The 19,122-nt window shown below is 59.7% G+C and overlaps 1 protein-coding gene across 5 annotated transcripts; it reads right to left on the bottom strand.

Annotated features, from left to right (window-relative positions):
* Nucleotides 1-989: 989 nt before the first annotated feature.
* LOC139803784 (mitochondrial tRNA methylthiotransferase CDK5RAP1-like) lies at nt 990-15,388 on the bottom strand. Of its 5 annotated transcripts, none has more exons than XM_071760283.1 (15): nt 15,239-15,388; nt 14,765-14,879; nt 14,165-14,295; nt 13,807-13,957; nt 13,294-13,357; nt 12,206-12,269; nt 11,667-11,758; nt 11,374-11,550; nt 11,128-11,187; nt 10,833-11,000; nt 10,690-10,757; nt 10,481-10,523; nt 10,174-10,237; nt 9,647-9,723; nt 8,953-9,242 (listed from the first exon to the last, which is right to left on the bottom strand). In XM_071760283.1, exons 1-15 carry the CDS (start codon nt 15,351-15,353, stop codon nt 9,189-9,191), a joined length of 1,443 nt encoding a protein of 480 aa, XP_071616384.1. In that variant the 5' UTR covers nt 15,354-15,388; the 3' UTR covers nt 8,953-9,188. The 5 variants fall into 5 exon arrangements, with proteins under 5 accessions (XP_071616379.1, XP_071616380.1, XP_071616381.1 ...); XM_071760281.1 differs by having other exon boundaries at nt 13,807-13,962; nt 14,167-14,295; XM_071760278.1 differs by lacking the exons at nt 10,174-10,237; nt 10,481-10,523; nt 10,690-10,757; ... (8 more) ...; nt 14,765-14,879; nt 15,239-15,388 and adding exons at nt 990-1,224; nt 1,366-1,506; nt 1,891-2,040; ... (7 more) ...; nt 7,022-7,056; nt 7,695-7,798 and having other exon boundaries at nt 8,317-9,242.
* Nucleotides 15,389-19,122: the final 3,734 nt, after the last annotated feature.

Raw genomic sequence — 19,122 nt, 5'->3', positions numbered from 1 at the left:
TTCAAAAATTCTGCAAATTCATGTAGTGCCTGCTCTATGAAGAGCTGATCAGCTATTCCTTCAATGCTTGTCACTGGATAGAGCATTTTACAACAAATTCTTTTAATAACATATCTGTATTAAAAGGGATGATTCTTTCCCACCTCTCCTAAGAGAGAGTTTACTTACAAGCACAGGTTACTGCTCTTTGTTTGAATTTAGCAGCCCAGGCTGGAATGTGACAGCATGGCCAGGGCTGGCTGCAGGCAGGAAAGAACCAGGATCTGCAAGATGCACTCAGAGAAGCTGCTGGCCATTTATTTACACTGTATGACCACTTCTCTCCCCTAGTGAGCAAAGGGAAAGACATCCACAGATATTTGGATTACGAGACTGCACCTGAAGCTTTAACAGGCTAGAGACAGCCCCAGCTGGCAGCCAAACCCACAACAGGCCTGGAGACAGAGAAATCCTCCCTCTCCTACCTACAGCCAAATATCCTCAGGGCAGGGTAAGGCTGCATTCCCTCAGCCTCAGGTACAGGTGATGAAGCATCACTCATTCATGTTAACATCACTTTGTATTCCCCAGTTTGATGCCAAACTCCACCACAGAGGTGCAGGTTCCAGCTTGCCCTTTCCCAGCACTCTGCAGGCAGGGCAGGTCACCAATATTTGGCAAGAATCATCACAATCTCCTCTTCTCTGAGCTCCCTGTCCCCTTGGGCAGTACTCCTGCCATTCTCCAGCAGTTCTGGAGTTAGGTTTTCTAAGCACTATCAGTTTGAGTTCCTAAATTCACCTGACCCAGCTGGAATGACCTGCTATGCAGACACAGATTCTCCAGGCTGTGCTGCACCTGAGGATGTGAGCAGAGGTCAGACCTGCAGCATGGTGTGGGTGGGCTCAGCCTGAGAGCAAGGGAAAACACCACATGGTACCAGGATCTGGCCAGTCCACACACACATCCCATCCCTTTTGCCTCACTTGCACAGATCTATGGGGGACAAGTTGTTACCAAAACAGAAATCTATTTTATTATTTAAATATATATTTTAATATACATACATCTCCCTGTTCATACCCCATCTCCACCTGACCAAACATCTTGTTTCCTCCTGGACAAAACATGCTGCTTCTGCCCACTTTTTCCCCAGCAGCCAGCTCAGTGAGAAGGTGCAGAGTGGGAGAGGGCAGTGCGAGAGAGTGCAACACCCCTGAGGGTCTGAGAGCTGGCAGAGGTCACCTGAAAGAAACAGCACAAAAATCCTCAGGAACAGAGAGGTTGAGCAGCATCCATTCTAATTTTAGGCTCTCCTGGCAGCAGCTGCTCTAGAGAACAACACTGTGCAGGAGCCCAAGGACACGAGCAGTGCAGAGAGGTCACCTTCACCAGCACGTAGTCCCCTGGCCGGGCTCTGACCAGCGCCCTGCAGCCCGCAGCATCCTCCATCTCAGCATCAGGGAAGATCACCTTGGTGTTGCCATCATTCCTCCCACACAGCTCGGAGGCAGAGCGCTTGCTGGGCTGAAAGGAGGGCAGGGAACATTGCCTGCATGGCAATGGCTCTGATCCACTGCTGGGCTTTACTGCCTCAGGAATTAATTGAGCACCATTGCCAATATTAAAATAAATGTTCCGTGCTGCTAAGCATTCCGAGTAACGATGTGCCACGGCCATGTGAGCGTGTGGATACTCACACACCAAAGCCTGCACTAATCCAGAGACAAGTCTCTAACCTTCCCCATCCCCCTGAGATCAGCTCAGTGCTCTGGAAACATCAGCTGTGTGCTCAGAGTCCTCGGATTGTGCGGGGAAAGCACGAAGGGAAGGCAGAGGGGGAGGAGTGCTGTGCACAGCCTGAGAGCCTCCGGGTCAGCAGGGGGGAACAGCTCTGTTCCAGGTACTCACCCCCTCCACCAGCACCACCTGGGACTGTCCCACCATGTCCTGATTCAGCCTGGCAGCCTCCTCCCTGCACACAGCAATGAGCTCCTCCAGGCGCCGCCGCTTCACGGCCGCGGGGACATCGTCCTGCAGGCGGTGATGGGCCCGGGTTTTCTGACAGAGAGGGACAGAGGCAGCACCCTCAGCCTCAGCAGCTCCCTGCCTGAGCCCAGCAGCACAGCTGATACCCCTGTTTCGTGTTTCAGGTGCTCAGCACCAGCAAGAGCCTCGATTTCCTCACGTTCTTCATGTGGCAGAGGGTTTGGTGCAGGTGCTGAGTGTGTGGAGCAGCAGGCAATGGGTCCCACTGCCTCCGTTCCCACATACTGAAAGATGATCCATATCCCCTTGATTCCTTATATTTCCCAACCTCCTGTCCTCTTCCCTGCCAGCATCTTACACCATGGGGAGCATCCTTAGGGAGGCTTGCCAACTAACCACCCCTCTCGTGGAAATATCTTCCAAAAATTCACTTCTCTCGAGACCTGACTGACAGTTTCTGGGCTCCAGCCAACTACATCAGCACAATTTCTCACCAGCAAAGGGCAATGTACCTGCCCAGGTGTCTCTGCAGACAGGGCTGCTGCACTGCAATCACACTGGAGCATCTGCAGAACCAGGTCACCCCATCTCTAACCAGCCCTGACACCCAGGCTGGGGAGCTGGGAGCCTTTCAGGCACAGCGGGGACCCTGGGACCACAAACCCAGGCAAAAAGCCCTCCTGCTACACCATGTCTTTAGCAACTGTTTTTCAATAACTCTATTTTAGAGTCTCATTGTGAGAAACAGCACTCAGGCACGATGTGAGATACCAGAGGTAAGGGAATTCTCCACCAGGTCCCACACTCACCTGTCTCATGCTGTAGGCAAACAGGAACCCCACGTTGTAGCGCACCTCCCGCAGCAAGGACACAGTCTGCTGGTGATCTGCTTCTGTCTCCCCACAGAAGCCAGCAATAAAATCACTGCTTAAGCTCACCCCTGTCACAGAGACACAGCTTTACACTTCCCTCAAGAACAGACAGGAATACACAGCTGTGCTGAGCCAAAGGCAGCCCCTACCTGGGATGGACTCACGCACATGGTGCACAAGCTCTAAATATGCTTCTCTTGTGTACCTGCAACACATGGATCTGCTCATCAGAACCTGAGTCAGTGAGGAGAAGGCAGGAGCAGGAGTCAGAGGGCAGAGCACAGGGCTCCTGTGGAGATCCTCACCCTCGGCGCATGGCCTCCAGGACCCGTGTGCTCCCACTCTGGGCTGGGAGGTGGAGCTGTTTGCAGATGTTGTGTCGCTCCTGGATGAGCTGCAGGACCTGAGAGGGACAGTGGGGGACAATGTCACAGACAGCTCGACCCTACCAGGATGTCAAGGGGAGGAGTCTTCCCCAGGCAGAAGCCAGAGAAGTGCAAACCCATTAGCACAAACGTTCCCCTCCCAGACGCTGCCCTTCCCACTCTGTGATTCCCTGTTCCTTGGGGAAGGAAGCACAGCTCTCCTTGAGCAGTTCAGAGCTGCCTGGCTACAAGCTGAGGTCCAGGTGTTTATTTTACACTTGCCTCATCAGGAAAATCCTTGGGGTGTGGAGAGGTGAAACGGATCCTCATTTCTGGGTCAATCCTAGAAACCTGGTCCAGCAGGTGTGCGAAGCGCAAGCCCCCGGGTTTGGCTCTGTAGATTGTGCTAAAGCCTCGACTGAGGGCTGGGGCAGCAGCTGCCTGGAACTGCACCTCAGACATGTCTCGAAAGCTGTTGACATTCTGACCCAAAAGGGTCACTTCCTTCACTCCCTATGGAAACACAGGGAGGAAAAAAAATAACCCGAAGCTGCAAGGGCAGCCGTGGTTCTACTCTTACTTCAGGGAGGAGTCTCCAGGGAGTCACAGAATCACAGAATTGGCTGGGCTGGAAGGGACCTCAGAGCTCATCAAGTCCAACCCTTGCTCCACTCCCCCCGTGGTTCCCAGCCCATGGCACTGAGTGCCACATCCAGGCTCTTTTGAAATATCTCCAGGGATGGAGAATCCACCCCTTCCCTGGGCAGCCCATTCCAATGGCTGATCACCCTCTCCAGAAAGAAATTCTTTCTCATGTCCAACCTAAACCTCCCCTGGCACAACTTGAGACCTCTTGTGCCCTCTTGTCTTGCTGAGAGTTGCCTGGGAAAAGAGCCCAACCCCCCCCTGGCTCCAACCTCCTTTCAGGGAGTTGTAGAGAGTGATGAAACCCTCCCTTTCCTGGCTGTCTCAGAGTGTTACAGGAGGACCAGAAGTAACTGGTGGAACCCTGGGGGCTCCACAGATGAAGATGGTGTCACTGGGAACCACCCTTTCCCCTCTGGAGGCAGCTGGGCCTCACCTGATCCGAGAGCATCCTCACTTCCTGCAGGATGGAGGCGATGGGGCGGCTCCGCTCCCGGCCACGCGTGAAGGGGACGATGCAGTAGCTGCACATGTTGTCACAGCCACGCATGATGGAGCTGACACAGGGGAGGCACACACAGGTCACACCACGATGGTGCCCAGAGGCTGCACCCTGCCCCGGGCACTTCTCACTGCACGTGTGCCAGGAGCCTGGGAGGCAGAGCCTCTGCACTGCAGGCTCTGTGGGGAGAGCCGCCTGCACCCCTTTGTGTGGACACACTGAGCAGAGACTCTGGCTTGTTTTGGGGAATCTGATTATTAAAACCAGATAAAGGGGAACAAACCCAACAGCCACCACAGTGAAGGGGGAATCAGAGGAGTTAAGCAGGAGAACCTGGGGGAGAGCATAGCAGAAAGATGGGGAAGGAAAGAAAGGGAGGATGAGAGAGGCACAGAGTTTAGGAAGGGAGAAACATCAGTGGGACAGAAACCCATGGGTGCAGCATCAGGCCTAGAGAGCCAGTGCTCCCAGAGGAGAGGAGGAGCAGCCTGCAGACAGCACGGGGCAGTCCCTCCAGGGCTCAGTCAGTCAGTAAAGCAGCAGTAAGCAGAGAGCAGGGCAGACTCCTGCCTCTGGGCTGCTGGGACTGAGCACCCCAGGCACTCCCTCAGCAGCTGCTGCATGGCAACATCTCCAAACCAGAGCCACAGAGAGGCACACAGGAAAACCAGGAACTTACACAAATGCTGTGGTGCCTCCTGCACTCGTCTGGACAGGCAGGATATCTGCATAGGTCTCATCTAGTGAGAGGAGGACGTTGGCAGCTTGCTGGCCAGACTCGGCCACAGCCAGCAGCCGGGGAAGGTCACGATAGGCATCGGGCCCCGCCACCACATCCACCAACTTCTCCCTGTGCAGGATCTCCTCCTTCAGCCTCTCAGCCATGCATCCTGGCACCGGGGAGAAGGCTCCTGGTGAGGAAGTGCCCGCCCCTGTCACCCCGTGGGCTGCTCTCACCCTGCAGGACGGGGGAAGGGGCGGTACCGAGGATGCCGATGCGCAGGGGGACGCCCGCCCGCTGCCTCCGCCCCTTCAGCGCCTTCAGCTGCCCCAGGCGGCTCCAGATTCCCCGCTCCGCCTTCTCCCTGAGGAGCCAGGGAAACAGTGGTTATCCCAACACCTCCAGCTTTACAGCCCCCCGGGCGTGGAGCAGACCCGGAATTCTAAGAGGAGAATTCAAGCAGAGCCAAGGACTCATCCAGCTGATGAACCGGAGGGACGTGTGGTGTGGGGAGCATCTCTTGGCTCTGCCTCATCTCCTGTCCTGTCACTCACCTGGGAGCAGCTGCCCTGCAGGAACAACTCAGGGACCAAGCTCTCCCTCGAGAGCCTGCCCAGCCCTGCCCAGCCCTGCCCAGCCCTGCCCTGCCCTGCCCTGCCCTGCCCAGCCCTGCCCTGCCCAGCCCTGCCCTGTCCTGCCCTGTCCTGTCCTGTCCTGCCCTGCCCTGCCCAGCCCTGCCCAGCCCTGCCCTGCCCTGCCCTGCCCAGCCCTGCCCTGCCCTGCCCTGCCCTGTCCTGCCCTGCCCAGCCCTGCCCTGCCCAGCCCAGCCCAGTCCTGCCCTGCCCAGCCCTGCCCTGCCCTGCCCTGTCCTGCCCAGCCCTGCCCTGCCCTGCCCTGTCCTGCCCTGCCCAGCCCTGCCCTGCCCAGCCCAGCCCAGTCCTGCCCTGCCCAGCCCTGCCCTGCCCTGCCCTGTCCTGCCCAGCCCTGCCCTGCCCAGCCCTGCCCAGCCCTGCCCAGCCCTGCCCAGCCCTGCCCTGCCCAGCCCTGCCCAGTCCTGCCCTGCCCAGCCCTGCCCTGCCCTGCCCAGCCCTGCCCAGTCCTGCCCTGCCCTGCCCTGTCCTGCCCTGCCCTGCCCTGCCCAGCCCTGCCCAGCCCAGCCCTGTCCTGCCCAGCCCTGCTCAGCCCTGTCCTGCCCTGCCCTGCCCAGCCCTGCCCAGCCCTGCCCTGCCCTGCCCTGCCCTGTCCAGCCCTGCTCAGCCCTGTCCTGCCCTGCCCTGCCCAGCCCTGCCCAGCCCTGCCCTGCCCTGCCCAGCCCTGCCCTGCCCTGCCCTGTCCAGCCCTGCCCTGCCCTGCCCAGCCCTGCCCAGCCCTGCCCAGCCCTGCCCAGCCCTGTCCTGCCCTGCCCTGCCCAGCCCTGCCCAGCCCTGCCCAGCCCTGCCCAGCCCTGCCCTGCCCTGCCCTGCCCTGTCCAGCCCTGCCCTGCCCTGCCCAGCCCTGCCCAGCCCTGCCCAGCCCTGCCCAGCCCTGTCCTGCCCTGCCCTGCCCTGCCCAGCCCTGCCCAGTCCTGCCCTGCCCTGCCCTGTCCTGCCCTGCCCTGCCCAGCCCTGCCAGCAGCAGAGAGCACTCAGAGGAAAGGGGCCACGTTCCCTACACAGAGAGATCCCACACTGCCACACTTCCCAAATTCCTGAAGCACAGCCCCTGGGGACTGGAGAGACATCCACTTCAGGAGCAGTGAGTAATATTCAATGAATAAACACATAAATCAGCAGAGCAGAAAGCTCTGCCTGCCCATGGGCACACACAGAGCTCCTCAGGACCCCATTCAGAGCAGAGGGAACAGGACAAACCAGAGCTCACCTGCACACCCAGTTCCACACAAAACACTCCCTGCCTTGCTTATCAATTCCTTACCAAGTGCCCAACCCCAGCAGTGGCAGCTCCTTACCTGACAGAGCAGGTGAGGAGGAGGATCACATCTGCCTGGAGGGGAAAGAACACACAGGAACAAGAGTCAGTGACAGCTCAGTGAGCAGTGAGCATCCCCACCCTGTTCCACAGGGACATGATGAGGCAGACTCTAAAACTCAGTTAACCCACGGGAAAAAGGTTTGTCCCAGGGCATGGGGGGTTTAACACAGGTGCCCAGGGAAGTCTTCCACTACTCAGAGGAATAAACCCAAAGATGAGTCAGAGCAGCCCCCTGTGTCCAGCCCCTCTCCAAGTGAGAGGGAACTCAGCAGCCTTGTGGAAAACCCATCCCACAGCTCTCTCACACACACCTGAAGTAATTTTCCTTATTCCACAGAATTCAGACTGCAAAACCCACACCACCAACTCGATTCCCACTGGACACAAGAGGAACATTCTGAGGACACTCAGACCTTGGAATGGTCTCCCAGGGGAAGTGGTGGATTCCCCCACTTTGGAAAGGCTCAAGTCTCAGCTCCATGGGTGCTGGGACAGCTCACCAGGGACCAGGTGATCCTTGAGGTCCCTTCCAGCCAGACACTCTGTGATTCCCCAAGCAGGGCTGCACAGCACCCCCAGACACCACCTGCACCCCCAGGCACAGCAGTGGGGTGATGCCCACCCCCCAGGAGAGCTGCCAGGCCCCTCACCTCCTCCGGGTCCTTTGTCCTGGTGTAGCCACTCCTCTGCAGGATGGTCCAGGCAATCTCTGTGTCATTGACATTCATCTGGCAGCCATAGGTCTCCAGGTACACTGCAACACAGAGGCTGTGACACAGGAGCCTGCCCGGGAGCTCCCAGCTCCCCCTGCTCCTGCAGCCATGTCCACAGCAGCCTCACCCCTGGGGAGAGGCAGGCACGAGGGACACCCCCAGCAGCCCGTGGAGGAAGGACAAGGCAAACCAAAGACTCTGGGAAACCCGAGTGCCTCAGAGCCTCATCACCCCAGTGCTACAGCTCTGGTTTGTGGCTGCAGAGGAGCTGGGCTGGCCCTGAGACAAAAGTCAGAGCAATGAACCCCCCCCTCCCGGGGGCAGCCTGCGAGCACCAGCACGGCCCTGCTGACACCAGAGGGGACACATGGGGACACACACCAGCAGGATGTGGCTCCTTCTAACGCCCAACAACCCTCTGGGCCCCAAAGCACCCAAACAACGCCTCTTCCCCCCGCACCGCCCTTCCCTTCCCCTTTCTCGGTGCCCCCCCTGGCCCCCCGACCCCTACGGCTGCCATGGACCCCCCGGGCCACCGCGGAGCGGCGGCACCACAGACCTTTCCCGGTCCCAGGGGCAGAACCGGACCGCGGCTGCTGCCGGGGGGGCGGCTCCCCCATGGCGGAGCCTCTCAGGAAGTGCCTCAGGTCCGGCCCCGCGGGCAGCGCTGTCCCGCGCCTCACCGGCCGCTCTCCCGACCCGCAGCTCGCTCTGCGGGCGGCCCCGGTGCGGGGTGCGGTGGCGGCCGAGCGGAGGAGCCCTGAGGCCCGCAGCGCGGCCCGGGAGGGGAGCATGACCGCCATAGGCCCGACACCGCCGCGGACCGCTTTAGGGGACGGACCGGGGCCGCTGTCCTGCGCCAAAGCGGTCCCCCCCGCGCCCCCGCCCCCCGCAGCTGCGTTCCTCGGTTCCGCCGGGCCCGCCCCCCAGGCGGGCGGAGTCGGGGACCCCCGGGGAGTAGCGGGGGGAGGGGACCTGCCCAGCCCCCACCGCGGAAAACTGAAATAATGATGAAAACGGGACGGTCCCTGGTGCTTTGCCACCACCGCGGGGTAAAGACATCGGAAACGCGCGCTCCCGGCCCCCGCACCCCCGGGGGGCTCCTGGCAGGCGCGGCCGCCCCGAGGGGTCCCGGGTCCCGGGAGGGGTCCCGGGGAGGCTGCGACAGAGACAGAGACAGCGACAGCACCACGAACGCGGCTCAGCAGCTTTATTGCCACCACCCGCACAGGAGATGCCGGAGGGAACCAGGGGGCGGGGGGCTCAGGGACCCCCGGGGCAGGGGACTGGGGGGTTCGGCCCCGGGGCTGCTTCTGCCCCCGGCAGCGCCCAGGCCGGGAGGATGGTGAGGGAGAAGCGGTGAATCCGGTGCTGGGGGCACAGGGAAGGGGCGAAGGGGACATTTCGGGTGCTGGCGGTGCCTCCCCCCCCTCAGCTCCGTGCCCGGGGCTCGTAGTGAACGTCTGCCCCCAGCATCAGGGAATCCTGCGGGGAAAAGAGAGCGGGAAGTCCCGCTTGGAAGTCCCGCTTTCTGTGGCTCCCCAGCACCCACCCCAGCCCGGGGCAGGGGGAGGGATGGGCACGGTGGCTCTGCCAGCCCTGGAAGGGCTCTGGGGCCATTTCCCAGCCCCACCTCGCAGTAAGTGCTCAGCATTTGCACCCTGGCACAGTGCTGGGGCTCCCCAAAGCCTCCCAAAAATCGGGTTTCTCTGCTCCCCAGGACCCATCCAGGCCCCCAGGGTGCAGAGGGAGAAGCAGGGCTCTGGGTGGCATCTGTGACACCGGGGTCCCGGCCACGGGGACCCTCCTGCTCCTCACGGCCCTGCAGACCCCGGGGAGGGGCTGGGCAGCAGCAGGAGGGGCTCTGGCTGGAGAAGCCCCTCACTCACCTGCTGGAACCTCACGATGACGTTGTGGAGCTTTATTCTGTCCGGCAGCGGCAGAGGAAAACCCTGAGCCAACCTCTCTGGGGGAGACAACAGAGGTGGCTGCATTGGGATGGGACCGAGAGCAAGAAGCAGGCAGACACCTCCTCCCCCCGGGCACTTTCTTGTCCCCGCAGACCCGGGACTGGCAGAGGAAATCCCTGCCGAGCTCCAGGGAAGGGCTGGGGGCTGCACACCCCTGGGCCCCTGGCAGACCCCAGCCCTGCTCAGGCCTCCTGTGCTGGGGAGTCACGAGAAGCAGTGAGCAGGGAGAGGGTCTGGAAATCATTAGGATTTGTGTCGTGCTCAGCTTTTCCATTGCATTCCCGGCTGGATCCGTGTCACAGCACCAGGAGCTCTGACTGGGATCACGAGCAGGGATTTACTGAGTGAGCTGTGCCTGCTCAGATGAAGCCATCTGGCTGGTGACTACTCCAGCATCCCCACTCCCCCAGGGGGTACTCACCAGGGGGTGAGCAGGGGGTACTCACCATTAAGATTCGGGAGGAGGATGTTGGAAGTGTAGATGTTCATCATGGACTGCAGCGTCCGGACCTGGGGAGCAGAAAGGGGGGGAAGAAAAGCCTTAACCTGAGGGAAAGCTGGTGACCAGGAGCTGGGGGATAACAAGAAGAAACAGAGACAAGGAGCTGGGACAGGCAGATGTTTCACCAGGGACCAGCGGGTTCATCTGCACTCCCAGATCCCAAGTTAGGGGGCAGGGGGAAGGAGCCCTCCCCTCCCTTTTGCCCCCAGCAGGCTCTCTCCTCCCTGCTGGGGGCTCTGGTCCCAACTTACCTGGAAAGTGCCCACGTCCGAATGCTTCAGCGAGACCTTCATCCTGCACAGAGAGGCACCACTGCAGGGGCTCTGCCTGGGTTCCCTCCTGGGTGCTGCCAGTCCCTGGACATGTGGTTCTGCTCCCTCCTGACCCAGCTCATCCCCTCCACACCTCTGTCCCCCAGAACTGAAGCCCCCCCAGCCCCCCTGCTGCTCCCCCTCCCTACCTGCCCACTGTCAGGTTCCCCACGATGTGCCCGGAGCTCACACTGATGACAGCAGACACCTTGCCTGTCTGGGGGGAGAGTGAAGAGCTCTGGCATTGCTCCCCCCACCTCACCCCGGTCCAGACACCCAAACCCAAACTCACCAGGCTGAGGAGGAAGAGAGGAGCCAGCTGGTCACTGGGCAGGATGGCATAAGCCTGGATATCCACCACGGGATTGAGTGAGAGCCCCTCTGGTGTGATGCTCAGGAAAGGAGGGGAGGGTGTGGACAGCCTGAGCTTCATTGGTGTGTTGGGGTACATCTTCTCGAGCTGCAGAGGGGCAGGGGGAGGGCAGGGAGGGTGGCACAAACCCCCACTCCCGGGGGAGACCACCTTGCACAGAGCAAACCCCTGCCTGAGCACGGGAGCTCTGGGGAGGCAAGGCTGGGCCACTCACCTCTGGAATGAAGGCTGAGAAGGTGGAGGTGGTCAAATGGAACTCAACGTCCTTTGGGATCTGTGGGGGGAGAACAGTCACCCCCGGGCAGTGCAGTTGTGGTGAAATCAGCCCTCCAGCCCTGCTTATCCAGCCCCCACGCTGCTGTGCTGCACAGCCCCAGCCCCCGGGCAGCTCACTGGGGACAAAGGCTGCCACAGGAGCCCCTCTGCAGATGGAAGCCCCCATCCTGCTGGTGCTGCTCACCATCGAGTCTGTGATTTCAAAGACCAGTGCCCCAGCTGTGTGGTAGGCAAAGCTGGCAGTGTTCAAGAAGTAGCTGGAGACCCCAAAGAAAACCATGTGGTCGTGGTCCGGGGGCAAGGCCAGTGGCAGGGGAGAGAAGGGGACAGCAGAGCGATGGGCCAGGGAGTAGAATTCACCCTGGGAGGAGGGAGAGAGGTGAGGCAGGAGAGCAGTGGGACCAGAGCCCATCTGTACCACCACCTGCCTTGGTGAGGGCATCAGCCAACTCAAGCTTCCCCAGGGCAGCCTCTCACCTTCAGGTCCACATCCAGGGACTGGGCAGTAGCAGCTGGAGGTGCCACCAAGGCATAATCGATCCCAACCACGTCATCTATCTTGGATGTGACTGTAAAAGACAGGAAAGAGAGGGATGAGTGAGAGGGGGGTGGCAGGGAAAGCCAGGAGCAGATTTCCTGGGCTGACATCCAGGCAGTGCCATGCCCAGGCTCCCTGGTGCTCAGCACCAGCTTTGTCTGCATTTGCCTCTGTTCCAAAGCACAATCACATTTTCCTGTTTCCCCTCTGAGTGTCTCTCAGCCATGCAGACTGACTCCTGGAGCCAAGGAACCTGCTGGTCCCCCTGGTTTGGGCAGCCCGTGCCACCACCAGCTCCCTGGGGGCTCCAGGCAACAAGAGCCAGGCACGGGGTGACAAGTCCCTGCTGGTGCAGGGTTCCCCAGCTCCCAGAAATACAAGGAAACGGGGAGTGGGCAGAAGGGAAAGCACTGTCCTCATGGCTGGGAAACGTGAGAGAGAAACCTTCCCAAAACCCGCAGCAGCCCCCACCTGGTACCTGGCAGGGTCTGGGCGTAAGGCTGGAGCTCAGTGTGCACGGAGTTGGCCACCATGTCACAGACCTGGGGGAAGAGAGGCAGCGAGGCTGAGCAGGGACAGATCTGCTGGATCACATCCCCAGGTCAAAGCCTCAGCCCTGCTCCCTGCTTTGCTGCCCCATGCTGGTTTTATTCCTTGCAAAAGCCTGCTTAAATAAAAGAGCACATGGTGACTTTGGTCCCCACTCATCAGACAGCACATTGTCAAGACACAAGCAGGGTTTACACCTGCAAACATCCACTCCCAGGGAGCTCCCAACCCACAGATCAGCTCCGTGGAAGCCCTTGGAAGGAATCTCACATGTGCCTCAGATTTTGCTGCCCTCCTTCCAGGAAGCAAAACAGCAGAAAAGGCCTTGGAGCCTCTGCTCTGGTCCTGTTGCCAGCCCATCTGCTGCCATGGCTCCCCTGAACCTTGGGAAAGCCACCACAAAACATCAGGAATAGTGCCCAGGCAGGGTGGGATCTGCTGTGGGAGTGGGATTTGCCTGTTCTCCAGCTGCCTCCTTCCTGAGCAAGGGTCACATCCAAGGAGGCTGTCACTTGTGCCAGTTAGCCTTGTAGTAATTAGTGCTAACAGCTTGTTTCCATGTCTTGCTGCAGGTCTCCTGCATGGAGGCTTTTGTCCTGGGCAGGCAGCAACCAGGGCCCCCCGTGCACCCCAGTAAAACCAGATGGCAAGTCTCCAAAATCCAAAAAGGAGAAATTCTCCCCAAGGAACACAGCCCTTCAGAGGAGAGCTCTGATCAGGCTTCCTCTGTTACAGGCAGTTTGGCCGAGGTGTAAGATCTAATTAACTGACCATGGAAAGAAAAGTCTTTGTTAATTAGGAACCAATTACACTGAGCTTTGGCACAGGCTGGGGATTTTGACTCATGCAGTTAGTGCTGCCCATTCCTCTGGTTCTCACCAGATCAGCCCCTGTGCTCTGGCTCTGATTAAATCCCTTCTTCTGCTCTGATCCTTCCTGCCCAGCAGCTACAAGAAGGGGGGAGGTGATAAAGACCCCCAGAAACACCCAGGGCTCTGCCCTCCTTCATTCACCCACCTTGCTTTCCAAGATCTTTCGGAATCTGTGCTCCACAGCACCATAGAAGAGGTTGTAAAGCCATCTGCAGAGAACAGAGAGGAGCCCTTCGTTAGCTCCGAGGCTGCTGCAGAGGATTTGCCAGGAAAAGGAGACACTGGAGACCCCAGGGCACTGGGGAATGGTGCTCCCATACCAGTTGGGTGCCCAGCTTTGTGTCAGGGCTCACAGCTGCAAACAGACCTGCCTGTAAACCAGGAGCACACAGCTCTAGTGCCTGCCTTAAGTCTCCCTTATTAATGGGAGAAGCCAGAGATTAATGGGAGAGGCCAGATTTAAGTTAATTTGGTTGTACATCTGGATGAGAAGTGTGTGCCAAGAGTCCTGAGACAGCTGAGGAGAGGTCAGCCTCTCCTGAACAAGGTGCAGCCTCCAAGGGACTGCAGATCCACCAACACCATCCTCCTGGCACCATCCCCACGGCACATGGGCCAACCCACTGCATTTCCAGGCCCAGAGGGTGAAGTTACATACCCAAGCTTGCCCGAAAAGTGCACCCAGACTTTGGAGATGTGGGTGCTGCAGTCAGAGGTGTCGATGGTGGGTTTCCCAGAGGAATCTTTGCCCAGCTTCAGGTTGATTTTGATATAGACATTCTCCACCCTCAGGTCAAAGGAACCGTGGTCTCGGCTGCAGGAAAGAGACATTTCTCACTGCTGAGTCCTCCTGAAGGAACCCAAATCACCTTTAGGATGGACCTGTGGAGCTCAGGCTGTCCCCTGTACTGAGAATACCAGGGGAGCTGGACTAGATGACCTTTAGAGGTCCCTTCCAACCCAGGTTATTCCATGAAAAAACACATCCAGACCCAGAGAGGGGGAGCTGGGCACACACATGAAGTAGAGCTTCACCCGCCAGTTCCCATCCACGCTGGCAAAGGCGTTGGAGATGGAGACCTGCAGGCCCAGGCTGGGGAGCAGGGAAATCCGTGAGTAGGGCAAGTGGAAACTGCGAAGGTCCAACCTAGAAATAAATACATAAAAATAAGAGAAAATTCACATTGCAGGGGCACACGGCTGGGGAGGAAAGGAGCAGGGCCACCAGGCCAGCAGCATCTCCAGCTGCATCCTGCTGTGGCAGAATTGGAATTGCAGTGGCCTTGGAATTGTGGTCCCAGCAGCCACCCAGGCAGCAGGTCCAGACCCAGCAGAGCAGGAGCAGAGAGGTGACACAGGGCAGGAAGGAGCTGGGGTCTCTGAGCAAGGGATGGGTGCACTGCTCCCGTGGGCAAAGCCACCCCCATCACCTGGGCTTTGGCTGCACAAAATCCACCTGTGCCCAGACTGCCCTCACCATGCTCCCCTTCCCCCCTTTCACCTGAGGCAGGAGGATGGGGCAAACACCCCAGAGGGCTGTGGGGGAACAGGACAGTCCTTGCTGCTGTGGAGGGCCAGAGCTCAGTGAGAGGCTCCAGAGAGCTCTCAGGGCTCACCTGGAGAGCTCATAGTGCACCTTCCCCACGTGGCGGATGTGAAAGTCACCCGAGATGTCTGGCACCTTCACCTTGGTCAGCTCCTTCTCCAGGACAGCAATCCCGTGCTGATGGGCTGCAGGGACAGAGGGACAGGGTCAGGGACAGAGGGACAGGGTCAGGGACGGCCCTTCACACCGTGAAAGGGTTAAAGCAAACCTCCGGGCACGGCCTGGCTGCTTTCCACCTCCCGGGCTCTCTCTAAAGCAAATCTGTGTGCACAGAGCTCGGGGATCACACAGCAAACACGGCTCTGAAAGCCCCAGGGGAAGGTGGTGGCCAGGCAGAGGGACTGGTCCTGGGTAGGGGGGCAGCAGCAGGAGCCCCCCGGGCGATGGGGCACTGGGGTCCCCCCACGCTCCCTGAGCGAGTGCCCGACCCTGCACCTCGGCCACCACCACACCCACAAGGAGAGAAACCCGAATCGGGACCCACCATAGTCCAGGCCAGCCTGGGTGATCCTCACCACGAATCCGGGGTTGGTGGCCGCGCTCAGGGCCAGGCACAAAGCCAGCGTCCCGCACGCCACTGCCAGGCTCTGCGCTCCCATCCCGCCTCTCCCGCCGCGCAGGGCTGCCCCGGGCCGCCCCGCCTTTATATCCCTGCCAAAAAGGGGAACCGCAGGAGAGGGAGGAGAGCAGAACCGCTGCCACAGCCCGTGTGGGGCGTCCCCGGAGCCACCGGGCTTCTTGCTGGGCTCTGCTCCTCTGCCCTGGTGGCACCTTCAAGCGCAGCACCCGCACCCAGGGCCTCTCCTGCTGGGCAGGGCAGGGCTGGCAAAAACCAGAAAGCAAGAGCTCAGCTTCCAGTTCTCCAGCAGGCACTGACAGTCCCTGCCTGCAGCAGCTCAGACCTCTGTGGGCAGTGGGAAAGGCTGGGAACAAGCCTGGGGTGTCCCCAAACCCCCTGCCAGTCCTATTGCCCCCCATCCCTGCCCCAGGGGCTCTGATGCTCCCACAGACCTATAAAGGCATCCGTGGCCATCAGAGCAGCCTGGGTGCATAGTGCAGGCTGAAGAAACCACATCGTGTTTTTTCAACCCCTACAAGCAGACCCCAGAGCCCCTCTACACCCACACAGGGGCCCCTGGTTGGGCTGGGGGGCTGCAGCAGGGCTCAGCAGGTGCCCTGCACTTCCAGCACAGGCTCTGTAAGACAGGAGATGACCTCCAGCATACCAGGACAAAGCCCTAAAGACCAAACTTCTGGAGCCCTGATATGTCACAGCTCTTGAGCTGGAGCCAGGTGAAGTGGATGGGTGCAGGGTCGAAGGGGGAGCACCCCTTGAGGACACTGCAGACCCTCCCCGCAGGCTGCAGGATGGAAGTGAGGGAAAAAGGAATTACTGAAGTTATTTTCATTTCCCGTTGGAGAGGCAGCAGGACCAGAACCAGGAAACCCACAGCAGCTGATGCAGACAGATCTCATGCTGGATCTAGGGAAGCCCTGGCTGCCAGAGGCAGCATCCCTGAACCAAACTGTTGTGAAATGCAGCTATTGCTCAAGGGCATTGAGGAACCAGAACCTGTTCCATAAGGAGAAATGAAATTTTACAGGGAGGAGCAGCACAGAAAGGAAGCAAAACCAGAAGACTTCCTTCGTGGCTTGAGCAAGGTCTGAAGTTGAACTTTAAAACTCCTTCAAACAGCATGAACCCTGACCAAACCCTCCTTTGTTTGGCAAGGAACAGCTGAAGCCACAGCTAAAGCTTGACACTCGGGACGGTCCCGGTAGTACTTTGTGGCAGGGATGACAGCAGGGATTGAGCTTGAAGTCCTGCCCTGCCCGACCCCACACTTCGGAGGGGAAAAAGCTTCACCTTGTGCTCAGATCTGCTGGGGAAGGACTGGTCCGGCACGGGCTGCTGGAGCCGGGCTGGGCTTTGCTGGGCTGAACGTGCTGAAAAGGGGGGAGGGCAGGGAGCTGCAGGAGGTCCCTTTGCTGCGTGAACCCCGGGGCTCAGGACCTGCTGGGCTGCCGCTGGTCCCACAGGCTCCCCAGCACGTGGGGCAGTTCCTGATCCTGCCCACAGCTCTTTCTACACCTCCCGTGTGATGCAACAGCTCAAACCACCCCGCACCCGTGTGCTGGGGCTGCCGGTGGGGGCACAGGGCTCAGGCTGGGCTCTGCGACATGCCCAGCAGGGTCACCCAGACACGTTTTCCTTCTGCAAAGAAATCCAGCCGCATCCATTTCCCGCAGAACCACAATTTCCCAGGAATGCCCCCGGTGGCTGCCGGCTGCAGGGCAGAGCTGCGGGCTGGCTGACACCGCTGGGAAAACGCAGGGGAAAACCCGGGGCACTCGGCAAGAGAAGTGAAAGCTACCTGGCTGGTTTTGGGGGGAAACGGGAAAGGGGAAGTCCACAGCCAAAACTAAAACTTCCCTCTCTCCATTTCCAGCCAGGACACGTTCACTACCACCAAAAGGAAACGGCCCTGACCAACCTGTGGCCACTGTGGTTGTCCCCAGATCCACAGGGACTTCACCCAGAGCTCGGTGAAATTCTATCAGCACCGAGTTGCGGCTCCTGCCTGCTCCCACTGTCACCTGCCAGTCCCTGACAACCTTCGATCCAGCAGCATCTGAAAATACAGCGAGGGACACAGGGGGGCTCTGCCACTGTTTTCCCAGCTGCAGGATCGGAGTGACCCAGCCCCGGCCGTTCCCAGAGCCGGGAGGGCTCTGTGCCAGCAAAGGGTCACGGCTGACAGCAAACCCAGAACACTCGGGGACCCGAGACCCGATAATGCAGCTAAAATGAGAGCTGATAATGCAGCTAATAATGAGAGCTAATAACGCAGGAGCCGTACAGGGAGCAGCTGTACCCACAGGCAGGGACCCTGAGTGCAGGGACACAGCCACAAGTGACAAAGCTCCCACCTGGAGCCCAGCCCCAGATGCTGGGCTCACCACCCTTGCCCTCCCTCCATCCCAGCGTCTCGGTGACATCCCGGGTGTCCCCTCGGGACCAGCACTGCAGCGAGAGCAGCTCCTCCACCCACCGAGGCTGCCATCACCCCAGACAGGAGGGCTCCTCTCGCAGCACCCTGACTCATGACGTGAGGTCTGAGAGCCTCCTGGGAGACAAAAGCGGACCCAGAGAGCCAAGGGAGATGATTTTGCAAAAAAAGTAAAAATAAAAATGCAGGAATGGTGACCTCGGGCAGAGCTTCGGGGGAACTGAATAGTGGCTCTGTGCTGGTGGAGGGACAGGGCAGGAGGCCACATGCAGCCTGTCCCAGCAGCTGCTTGGGACAAACAGGACATGGAAAAAGGGAGCAAAAGAGGAGGGTGAGCTCATGGGGTCAGGGGGCCCCGGGGGCTCTGCCTTTTGCTAGGCAGGCTTGCTGCCCAGCATTCCCACTCCCCCCAGCCTTGCCATCTCCAGGGGGCAGGAGCAGCATCCCGAGCTCCTTTGGGATATTCCAGGGATGTAGGGCTGGATCCAGCTATGCCCGGTGCATTGGCTAGTTTAGCACCCCAGGGCCCAGGCTGGCTCTGGTGAGGACCCCACCAGCCTTCACATCCTCCTGCTCACCAGTGCTGCAGCTGGATCCGACCCGCAGGCGTGGGACTGCTCAGCCACACTGGCTCCCTCTACACCCAACCCGGTGCCTTTCAGGAGGCGTGAGAGACAAAGTCAGCTCTTGGTCTGGTTTCAGAGGTAACCAGGCAGTTAAAGGAGGTCAGAGCATGAGCTCATACTCCCCTCGCACTCAGGGAAGCTATAAAAAGGCGGAGGCTGTGAACTAATGTAATTAAAGGAGCGATTGGCTGCTGGTAGGGGAGGGAGGAGTTAGCCAGCAGGCCCCGGTTTGCATCAGGGCTCTTAGACCAGGTTTGAGCCCAGTGCCAGCCCTGCGGCGGTGCCCGTGGGTCCGAAGCCAGCGGATGGGCTGCAGCCGGTGCTCCGGCTCCCCATGGCCAAGCATCTGCCCACCCGTGCCCGAACCCCTGCAGCACTCGTGATCTGTTCTGGCTCTCACTAGCTCCCAAGGAAATGGGAAGCTAAAGCAAAGGCCTCCCTGGCGCCGTCCTCCCTCCAAACAAGCCAGCAGCCCAGCTGTACCTCCTCCCGTCTCGGCTTGTTTTTACAACGTGTCCTTTGGCCGCTCAGTAACCCCTGGACAAATGTTGCTTATCGAGACTCCCTGGTGGCTTGCGGCCTACGCTGTGGCTGTTCCACCCGTCCCTGGTCCTGTCCCTCGGCCCCAATCCCATCCCTGAGCCCACAGAACCCAACTTCATCCTGAGCAGGGAGCAGAGGGTCCGAAGGAGCTGGAATCAAGGAGCTGTGCTGAGCTGCAGTGGTTTGTG

This window comes from Heliangelus exortis, chromosome 16 (genome assembly GCF_036169615.1).
Source record: "Heliangelus exortis chromosome 16, bHelExo1.hap1, whole genome shotgun sequence".
Classification (NCBI taxonomy): Eukaryota; Metazoa; Chordata; class Aves; order Apodiformes; family Trochilidae; genus Heliangelus; species Heliangelus exortis.
This window is presented reverse-complemented; position numbering and strand designations above follow the sequence as displayed.

What these genes read in the sequence shown, in the direction of transcription:
- LOC139803784 (XM_071760278.1), bottom strand. Translation starts at nt 9,160, where the DNA reads ATGTCCCCTTCGCCCCTTCCCTGTGCCCCCAGCACCGGATTCACCGCT. An exon ending in TGCCCCTGGGACCGGGAAAG is followed by an intron (nt 7,799 to 8,316) that starts GTCTGTGGTGCC and finishes TCTGTGTTGCAG; the next exon opens with TGTACCTGGAGACCTATGGC. An exon ending in TTGCCTACAGCATGAGACAG is followed by an intron (nt 2,041 to 2,777) that starts GTGAGTGTGGGA and finishes CCTCTCTGTCAG; the next exon opens with AAAACCCGGGCCCATCACCG.